At 37.5% G+C, this 11,266-nt stretch overlaps 1 protein-coding gene across 2 annotated transcripts in view; it reads left to right on the forward strand.

Annotated features, from left to right (window-relative positions):
• Window positions 1–10,479, forward strand: part of LOC131029717 (tropinone reductase-like 3) — a 112,486-nt gene extending 102,007 nt beyond the window's left edge. For both annotated transcript variants that reach the window (XM_057960335.1, XM_057960336.2), the window contains one exon: window positions 10,102–10,479. In XM_057960335.1, the coding sequence (XP_057816318.1) occupies window positions 10,102–10,251 (150 nt within the window). In that variant the 3' untranslated portion in view covers window positions 10,252–10,479. The remainder of the gene's footprint in view (window positions 1–10,101) is intronic.
• Window positions 10,480–11,266: the final 787 nt, after the last annotated feature.

Below are 11,266 nucleotides of genomic sequence, written 5' to 3' on the forward strand. Positions count from 1 at the left end.
CACCTTGAAAGGCCCATAAAATCTGGGTTTAAGCTTTTTTGCCCCACTTATCTTTGATGAAGATTGTCTATAAGGTTGAAGACGCACAAATAGCAAGTCCCCCACCTCAAAAGACCTGTCAGCTTGATGGCAATCAGCATATAGCTTCTGCTGTTCTTGTGCAATTTGAATCAAAGTTACAATTCTCTGTGACTCTTGAGCCGGGTTGACTCTGCAGAGTCCAGAGGACCCTAGACTCAAACTCGGCCTAGTCTACTGGTTGAGACTTGTCGAGTCTGTCAGACTCGACAAACATGCTGAGTCCCGAGGGTAAGACTCTACCACACAAAAGATTTCAGAGCTAATTTTTAGCTATGGAAATTTTATTTTCAATTCTTAATATGTGTTATAGATGATGTTATCAGATCATGAGTTGTATCCAATGTCCAATCAAGATAGTTATTGAATATGGAGGATATTGTATCTGCCAGCATATAAAATTTCTAAATGGATGGAACAAAATTAGTATTACAATATATAATCTACTGAATACTATCTTGTGGAAGTAAAATGTCAATAAAAAATTGCAAGATTTCAGTCCTACACATTTGCAAAAGAATCTCTTGAATTCAAATTTGAAGATGTATAACTTGTAGCCCAATCAATCTTTTCCAGAAAGCAACATAGTTAGGTAAGGCATAAACAAGAGAATAAACACAGAACTGAGATATGATAACCAAAACTAATACATGCAAAAAGTTTCAATATCTCATTCATGTGCACCTAATTAATTCTGCTAAGCACTGTATTAGGCATGCATGAAACTCATTGGTGCATTAGGGCAAATCAAAATTTACAAAGAGTCATGAATAAGGGATTTGGCATCATTTTACACTTACTGTTTGAAAATTGTGTTGGTTGGTTTCAGAGATTGAACCTGTGAAGAAGTTGTCATCTGCACATGATTGTCTTCAATCAACCTTGTATAGTCTATACACAGATCTAGTAATATATAGTGTCTTTAAGGGTATCTAGTAATTTTTATTCTATTTGATGAGATTATTGTGTGTTTAAGATTTATTTATTAAAGGATGCATAAAACAAGCTTTAATTCCTTTAAAATCTTTGAATTTCTTGGGTTTTTCAATTTGCCGAGTCTTGGCAGAGTTTTTGTCGAGTCCGAGTCTGAGTCACAAATCAGCTTGCTGAGTTTGAGCCGAATCCGAGTCTTGTAATACTGATCTGAATATTCTCATTGAGTGCTTTTAGGATATCTTGATTTTCATTAGCCCACTCAAGAGCTTTTGGAACTCTAGAATCAGAAAAGACCAAATCCACAAATGTAGAAGCTTCATAACCATACAAAGCTTTGAAAGGAGTCATGTTAATGCTCATATGATATGTAGTGTTGTAACAAAATTCTGCAAAATGTAAACATTTTGCCCATGCTTTTTGCTGACCCAAAACGTAGTTCCTCAAGTAACCTTCAAGCCACTTGTTTACAATTTCAGTTTGACCATCCGTTTGAAGATGATAACTAGTACTATGGTCAAGTTCTGTTCCAGTCAACTTCATCAGTTCTTGCCAAAATTTGCTGATGAATATGCAGTCTCTATCACTTACAATCCTCTTTGGCACTCCATGAAGTCTGAAAACTTGCTAAAAAACAGACCAGTGACTTGTGGTCCTTTAAATTCGAAAGGCATAGGCATAAAATGAGCATATTTCGTAAGTCTATCCACCACAACAAAAATACAGTCCTTACCATTCACCTTAGGCAGCTGCTAATAAAATCCACATATATTTTCTCCCACTTCTGATTAGGAATAGGGAGTGCCTTGTTTCTTTTGCACTCTATACATTCTCTCACATGCTTAAGAACATCATCCTTCATACCCTTCCATGAAAATCTTTCACGAATGTACCTGTATGTCTTCAAATAACCAGGGCAACTAGAAAGCTGATTGTTATGAACAACAACAAGAATTTTATGTTTAAGCTCACTTTCTGGCACTAGGTAGATTCTATCTTTGTAATAGATGATATCATTAAGCACCTTACGCCTCTCATCATCAATTTTATCATCTAAAATGTCACAAGCATGCTGATTTTTGGCATATTCTGCTAAAATGTGATCCTTCCAAGTGGCTGAAATTTCTGAAAGTGAACAAAATGTAGGATTTCTACACAATGCATCAACAACAACATTATTTTTCCCCTCAACAAATTCAATATCAAAATCATACCCTTGTAGCTTACTTACCCAACGTTGTTGTCTTTCATTCAATCCTTTTTGCTCCATGAAATACTTGAGGCCATTATCCTTAGTCCTCACAATAAACTTGCTGCCCACAAGATATTGGTGAAACTTTTTAATTTTGTGCATGATTGCCAACATATCCTTTTCATATGTAGAGAACCTCCTTTCCACTTCATTCAATTTTCGCCTCTCATAAGCAATGGGATGCTTGTCTTGCATTAGCACAGCCCCAATACCAATACTGGATGCATCACACTCAAGCACAAAAGGTTTAGAGAAATCCGATAAAGCCAAAACAGGACAAGTACTCATTACCTGCTTAAGATGATCCATGATCCCTTGAGACTCATCCGTCCAAACAAAAGCATCCTTCTTGGTCAAATCTGTCAAAGGAGTGGTTAAGGAAGAAAATCTGTTCACAAATTGTCCATAGTATGTGCATAAACCAATGAAACCTCTCAATTGTGACACATTTTTTGGTGGTGGCCAATCAAGTATAGCCTAAATCTTCTCCCTATGTGCCTTCACTCCATTCCCAATGACATATCCAAGATACAATAGCTCGGTTGTACCAAACTCACACTTAGAAGCTTTTGCAAAAAGGGAATTAGTTGCCAAAATACTCAATACCTCATCAAGGTGCTGAAGATGCTCCTCACGCATCTTGCTATATATTAGTATGTTATCAAAGAAAACCTATACAAATCTTTGCAATTGCTTGTTGAACACATGGTGCATACGAGATTGAAATGTAGCTGGAGCATTTGTAATCCAAAGGGCATTACCAAATACTCAAAATGTCCATAGTGGCATTTGAATGCTGTTTTGTGCACATCTTGCTCCCAAATTCGAATTTGATGGTATCCAGATCGAAGGTCTATTTTGAAAAAGTAGACCACTCCATGTAGCTCACCCAACAACTCATCAATACACGGAATAGGATACTTGTTCTTGATGGTCTTCTCATTAAGTGCACAATAATCTATGCAAATCCTCATAGTGCCATCCTTCTTCACTAAGACAACATAAGAAGTGAAAGGACTAGAATTGGGTTGTATATGTCTTGCATCCAACAACTCTCGAATAGTCTTCTCAATCTTATCTTTGAATTTGTGACAACTGGCTTGCTATCCACAAGCTCACTGACATGCTCAAAACCATGATCTGGAGGTAAACCATGTGGTAAATCTAAAAACACCAAGCTATGCTTGTCCAACATGATATCCTTGCTCTCCTATATCCATGGACTTATTTGTAATAAAACACTACACTGCCCACTCAGCCTTTGAATGCTGAAAAATTCTCTCCATTCTCTTAGCTGAAACAACTTTGGTTGCTCTGCAGATAAGCCCCTCAATATCACCTCTTTACCATTTGCTGTAAAACTCAATTGCATAGTCTTGAAGCCGGTCAAATATGGACTTATAGTATGTAACTACTGAACACCCAACACAACATTGGTTTCCTCAATGTAAATCACATAAAAGTCCTTAGTAAGGGTGTAATTTGCCAATGCAATGCTCAACTGTGGAGCAAGATTTGCACAACGCAATGTGCCATTGGCTGTCCTCACATGGAAACCTTTATGTTCCTCCACTTTCAGACCCCTCTTTTTCACATAGGATGCATCAATGAAGTTGTGGATAGCCCCACTATTACATAATACAACAACCCATTGCCCCTGCACAACACCCTTAACTTTGAAAGCGCTATAATGAGGAGTGGTAGAGAGAGTTACAATCACACCCTCCATTTGTGGCAAATCATCTTGATGCTCATCTTCTCTTAACTTCCCATCCATCTACTCTTGTTGCTCATAATGGACATATGTCTCCTCCAACTCATCATCACTGAGCTCCTCAAAGACCTCAATCCAGTGGGCTTTGCCCCCACTCTTACACCTGTGTCCAGGTGTCCAAGGTTCATGACAATCAAAGCAAAGCCTATTCCGGGATGTTCCACCAACTATCTTAGATATCTCTCCTACTAGTCTAGTATATTCTGGTTTCTTATCCTTCTTTTGTAGCCAATTTTGCAGACCTCTGCGGAAACTTGCTAGGAGACCTAGCATATGGTGTAGATATCTCCATATTCCTTTCTTGCTTAATAGAATCCTGCAAGGATGGCAGATCAAAAGCTTTGACCCAACCTTTGAGAGGTTTTACTTTTGACAAACCCTCCATGAACCAAGAAATCAATCTCTTCTTGGACACATCAATAATCGTAATTGATCATCGTTGAAACTCTAAAATATATGCATCAAGTGTCCCAACCAGTTTCAATTGAGCCAATTCCCTGGAGTGTGTGTTTGAATCCTTACAATCAAACCTCTTAATCAATGTAGTGCAAAATTGACTGTAAGAAACTATCGCTCCATGTCCTTGTGTCACCAATCCGTGATCCATCAAAACTAGGTAGGGATAGATGTCCCAACCTCTTTTGCAATCCATAATTCTGCTTCTCTTGATAATTTTGTTTTTGCTTGGGCCTTGTGCACTTGGTGACCTCCAAATAATCCCTAAAAGAGATGGCTGTTTGAAAATCCGGTCCCAAGGCCTAATACTTTGCTAGTATTTCAGCATCCTCATTATTCTCTACAGGTTCCTCTTGTATAGGCTCATCTTCTTGTATAATAGTGGGTATAAAAGGTTTGGAATGCGATGTACCTGTGGATTTGCTGGTAGAATGTTCTTTGTTTTTTTTGCAGCTTTGCTACTTTCTTCCCTTTTTGTATGCACCAAAGTCCTTCCATATTCTGTGTTATGAGCCAACTGACTCAAATAAAGGTTGTTATCATTCAACAGTCTTATCATGTCTAAGAACATTTGTTTTGCTTCTTCTTCACTTGATGATGGTGGGTGATTTGAACCCGCCATTACTCCTTTCTCTTTTTCCAAGCTATGACCACCTTTTCCACACATGCAATCAACCCAAACAGGCTGCCAAGTCTTGCAGCTCTGATACCACTGTAATATCCCCAAATAGGGGTGCTAAAAACAAAGACAAAAATTTCTGCAAACTAGGGCACAACTGATAAAAGAAACACTTCTGCAAACTAGGGCATAACTTGGAAATGAACTTGCACAGGATTACATCTCAGATTTTTGTCAGTTTTCAGATCAGATTTAGGAACAAAAGTAGAAATTTTTGATTCTTATCATGCTCAGAAATAATTACAAAATAACCCTTGTAATAGTCTAGAATTTTCAGAAAAGCATGTCTGATTTTCCCTAATTTTTTTCCTGAGTTATAGATAGGAAAAGAGATGGATTTAGGCACAAGAATACCTCAGATTTATTTTTGAATTTTATCAAACCTTAGCTGTCCCTCAAATAGGCACTAGGCTCCCAAAAAGACCAATAAACGGACTGATTTAGCTGCTCCTTTGGAGCTGTCCCAAAAAGGTGCTCAGAAATTGACAATGTACAGCTGTAGATGTTCACCAATCTGAATCTTCAATGCTGATATCTTTTTCTAATTGGCCTCCAACTTGATAAATACTTTCAACCCAGAATTTACAATGTGCTAGGGTTTCACAAACCGGAGTTATTCTATCGAAACACACTCTTCTGATTAGGGAGAGCCTGTGTGTCTCACCGAAACTAGGGATACTCAAGGGTTGGAATCCTCAAGCCAAGTTGCAGCAGCATTAAGCAAAAAACTACATCATATCATGAGCTCAAACTGAGCCCTTAGGGTGTTATATAACAACTTCTTAAAAGATGAATCAATCTCCACTCTTGATAGTCCACCTCTTAATCCAAGTCTCCAAAATAAAAACCTAAAATGTGCACGAATAAGAACCCTTGAAGCTGGATGCCCACCTTGGCTTTTGTCACATGTTTTAAGTAAGTCACTTAAGTACATAAAAAAGGGGACAATTTGAGTCCCTTGGCCAGGCATCACTTAAAATTGCCTAAAAAGGCGTGCCCAATTTAAAATAACTTGAGTTCACTTAAGTTGCATCAAATGACGTGCACTCAACTTAAAACTAGAAATTAGAACAAGCCAAGGACTCCATATCTTAGCCAATGATGCTCTACGTCCTCTTCCTCTTGGGTAATCCAAGGAAAGGACAGCCAAATTGCTGTTAAGTGTCTTGATTTGAGTTCGGGACATTACAGGGTACCTGAATCCCTTTACAAATAGCCGATGGACAACTCACCAACAACCAGGCTCCAGCAAGAAAGAAACCTAAAGGATGGAAACTATACCACCCTTGGAGCCTTTTGACCACCACAAGCACTCTTGACCAGGGATTGAGAGGTATGGTTAAGCTTAGGAAGACCTCTCTTCCTTCTTTGCACAATCATCCAAGAGATTATCCTCCAACAATATAGAGCAAGAGGAGGTAGGAGGGCAAGCCGCTAAGGGCACTAAAGGTAGAGAGATTGGAGTGAAAACCATAGCCAAATCTTCATGCGGGTAGGCCACAAAAGGCTCTAGAGTTGAAGTCGAATGTGCTTGCTGTTCAATAGGACTCAAAGGAATAGACAAAGACCTATTAGGAATCACTGAAGTAGCAGTAGCTTTCAAAACCAATTCCTCATCCCCAGATTCATCCTCAAAATCAAAAAAACCCTTTCATAGTAAGATGTTCACAAAGAGCATTTTTCCACCATGTCACATCAATACAGCGAAATTTCAAACAATTTGTAGCTAGGTGATCAATAGCAAAACATTTCCTGCAGCGAGAAGGGAGACCCCCATAGTCAATAATTAGAGGCCACGATCTATCCCCAACAATCAAGACGACCTCTCTAGGCAAATCTTTTGAGGGATCAGTATCCACAAGAATGCTAGCGAAAGTAGTATGATCATAGACTAGAGAAGAAGCATCATCCAAAACAAACCTACCAATAACATTTCCAATAGATTCAAAACAAGACTTTTCCCAATATTGGAGAGGTAGATTAGGAAGTCTGACTCAAGTGGGAAAAACACTAATAGATTCAGAAAGAAGGTTGAAGGAAGGGAACCAAGGCTTGAGAGAAAGCGAGTTCTTACCCTACAACCAAACACCCCCTTCCAATACTCGAACACTATCATCCTCAAATTGAAAGGCTGCCACAAAAAAACTTCTAGTAGAAGGATAAAGTTCAATCCTTCCATCAATAAGGGGCCTCCAAGACTCCAAAACCCTTTTGTTCAAATTTGGAAGGGAAGGCCATAAACCATTGAACCTGCAACAAGGAGCAATACAAGATAAGTATTCTTCCTTCTCCAGCACCTAATGTCGACATAGAACAAAAGGGGAGGAAGAAGAACAATGCAAAGGTGTACCCCTATGGGAGGGGTGAGTAGGAGCAGAAGAAGGGTTTAAGCCACCAGAAGACCTAGCTACATTAGCATAGGACAAAAACACTGGGGGAGAGGCAGGGGCATCCACTCGCAGTGAACCAGAAACCTAAAGGCGAAGAATCTGTCGCAACAGGGACACCCCCGTTTGCAAGCAACAAACAAACAACGAGTGTAGAGACAACAACAAAATGCAGAAGGGTTTCATCATAGAGCAAGAGAGCCATTTCAAAATAATAAATGTTAGGGAATTGATAGTGCTATATACAATCCCAACTTTTAATTATTGGGCTTACTTATCACACAACTCACATCTCCTTAAGAAATTTGCAACTTTGAGTTTGCAGTTTTGGCCATTACAGATGCTTTTGCAAACAAGCTAATGTTTTTGTCAAACCAAAGTGACTAGCAACTTTTGAAGTATGAGCCTTCCTCATTAGATGAACTCTTCCTTCTCTAGGATATATAGTATTGGAAGATTGAATGCAGAGTTTGAGATAATTGGATGGCACTCACTTAGCTTGTGCATGTTTGTATTATTAATGTAGGAGAAAGTTACAGAGGTGGTGGTAACTTAGATTGTAAGTTACCTTTTACACATAACTAATGTGATATCATTAAATCACTAACGTATAGTCTAATATTAAATTATGCCTAATACTCCTCTTAGTGACTAAACTAGAGACAACTCTGATCATATTGCTAAATTTTATAAAGAGAATATTGAAAGGTTTAGTCATTAAACTAGTAAAGTTCCCTAAGATTGTGGGTTAATGGAGAGAATGGCACACACTTCAATGTTAATGGAGAGAATGGCACACACTTTGTCATTGTATGTTTAGTTGCAACTTATAGGTACCATAAAAATCTATTTTCTGGTAAGCCTGCAAGTATTCGTTTGTGCCTAGAGTCCTTGTCTCAACATGGTTCACTCAAACTACCAATTAATTATCTCAGAAACATTGAAGGTCTCTTTGATTTTATTGTGGATTTTATATAGATGTTGCAAAGTAAGGATTATATGGAGGATAAAGACCTTCCAAGGAGCCTCACCCTTCAGTAGTCCTATAATGCACATTGTTATCAAAGGCCATAAACGTTATGCTTTTATATTTGGAGTCCCTAATTTGCTTTGATCTCCGGGTAAGCAAGGGCATCCCAAGCAACCAGGGGAATCCCTTTCTCTGTCTTGTTTGCCTCAGCAAAACAATTTTGAAGGATCATTTCAGTTGGAAGGGGTAGATGCAATAAAAGTAGAACATACTCTGCCTGAATTTTATCAATAATCATAATCTTCTCAGCAAGTGGAAGTTCAAGATTATTTCACATTAATGGGTTCTTTTTAAAATTTACAATATTCAAAGCTATTGCTCAGCTGTAGTGAACTGAATGCCAAACAAAATACCAAAGAATAGATAATTCTGCCTTGATTTAATCAGCTTCCATGGTAAGGCATTGAGGATGGTCATCTTGCCTAGTGAGTGAAGCTCCCTCCCCTTGCCTCGTCTACACATCTTAGCCTATCTATGACATGCCATCTCCATGGAAAATAATTTTTTTTTTGGTTTATTTCCTTCATTTTGACTTTTTTTTTTTGTGTGGATTGATGAGAGGAGGTGAACTGGTTGTTGGTTGAGCACATAAATAATCTTAAGTTGGTCGAGCACCTAAGGCAGCATAACCTTCATTATGCCATGGATGGGTTTTGTACCTTGGGAGGAAAAATGTTTAAAAATAGACCAGACAACGACCTTTTTTATGCCAAAAACTCAGTGTTTTCCAATATTTAAATTTTATACTTCATTGACAACGTTGGGTGAGCTTGACCAAGAGGTATATTGATTCTTGTTGACCCTAAACTCCAGAAGCAATCGGTCTCCTAGTCATGTCATCTACGAATTGCTTTTTGCTCCACCACAGGATTGTTTTGGTCTAGTTGTTCATCTTCCCACCACATTGGTTTCCCATTTACCTTATTAGGTCCTAGGCAACAAGTTCTACACCTTAGTTTAACAGGACCAACTGACTTCTCTTTTCTTTAGTGGCAGCTGACATGTTGGAACCTTGCCAAACGCATTGTTCCTTGGGATTTCTTAGGTTAACTTGGATGGGGTATTTAAGGTTTGAGACAACACAATATTCCAAGTCAGGCAAAACGTAGTATTTAGCATATTTGTCAATTCAGTCTTAGCATTCGTATGTCTACTCAAAGCATTAAGCATGTGCTTATTGTTAAAGACAACAAAGGTGTGGCCTGGGTTCCCTTTCTCTTTGATTATTAGCAACACAGATGAGAGAAAGGTCATTAATAGACATTGTGGTGATGACTTGTATAGGAAACTATTCCACATAACCCACAAAAATAAAATACCTACATTCTAAATACTACTACTACTACAGAAGTGTGAATATCTGAAAATTAACAAGAAATATTAGTGAAAAAAGTATCACCCAATAGAATGTTCCTTTTGGAATGCTTATCAATCTATATTCTTGATTTTATTAGTTTGGCTTTGTAATCATGTAGGAGCTCAGTGATGTTTATGTATATGACCTTTTCGCAGAAAAAGGCGATTGAAGAGAAAACTTTACTTGGTAGACTGGGTAAAACAAGTGACATGGCTTCAGCTGTTGCCTTTTTAGCATCCAGCGATGCATCATACATAACAGGAGAAACATTGGTTGTAGCTGGAGGAGTACCATCAAGGCTCTAAATTTGAATTCTTAATTTTTTGTGGCTTTTTTGCCCAAGTTATTTAATGTTAAAATTATTGGAATATATTTTACTCCATAGATGACAATTTGGACAAACTTGACATATTTAAGGTACATAGGAACAAATTTTCCCGAATTATGCAATAAATTGCTAGCTGCTTTTTCCATGGAAGCATTATTAGTTTAATACTATTTTCTGCAGTCAATAAATGCGATTTCATGTTGTATTTTTTATAGTGTAAGATATGATTATATTGTCTGCTATTTTTTGTTGACATTGAATGGAATAAGTGAAATGTTGATAGTAACCATACCGAGAAGGAAGAAAACCCAAGGCTGGAATCTGCTGAATTCTAGATAGTTTGGTTTCAATTACATGAGAAATCCTAATAAATTTCTGAGACAGCTGATGACTAAATAGTCAAATTAGGAAATGATCACAATTGCTGCAAGTGCAAAGTGTTCACATTTTCATAATATTAATTTCTTTTTTTGGTTAGTTTAATTGCAAGATGCTGTCACTTGGAAGGTACGTTACTTGGTCTTATTTCAGTTGATTTTTTTCAAATGATAGTTTTTTTAATTTAGTTTTGTTCACATTTTGATTATGTATCTGAAACATTGAAACAGATGCAATGGAAATTGAGTTAAATATATTTGCTTTAGTGTCAACTGTGGTTTGCAAGGAAACATGTCACCTATCTATTTATTTTTTGATCTAATCCGAGTCCTAGTGGGGATGTTTTTTAACATTAATTGAGAAGATTGCAAGTTCTTGTTTTTTCCAATATGTTGTGGAATTGGTGATTGAATCAAATCATTTATGCTTGAGAAGCAATAATTGTATTTCCCACTATGATGAGATGGCGCAACAAGTGACATTTGTCCATTGTGATTTCTTTAGTTCAAATCCCCAATTTTTTTTACATTTTTCTTGCTTTAAAATTTTTGTTTGGTAAGTAGACTTTGTCAAAGTACCCATAGCCTCAAAATTGGGCATTAACTAGGCCTAGG

Source organism: Cryptomeria japonica, chromosome 9 (assembly GCF_030272615.1).
Source record: "Cryptomeria japonica chromosome 9, Sugi_1.0, whole genome shotgun sequence".
Taxonomy (NCBI): domain Eukaryota; kingdom Viridiplantae; phylum Streptophyta; class Pinopsida; order Cupressales; family Cupressaceae; genus Cryptomeria; species Cryptomeria japonica.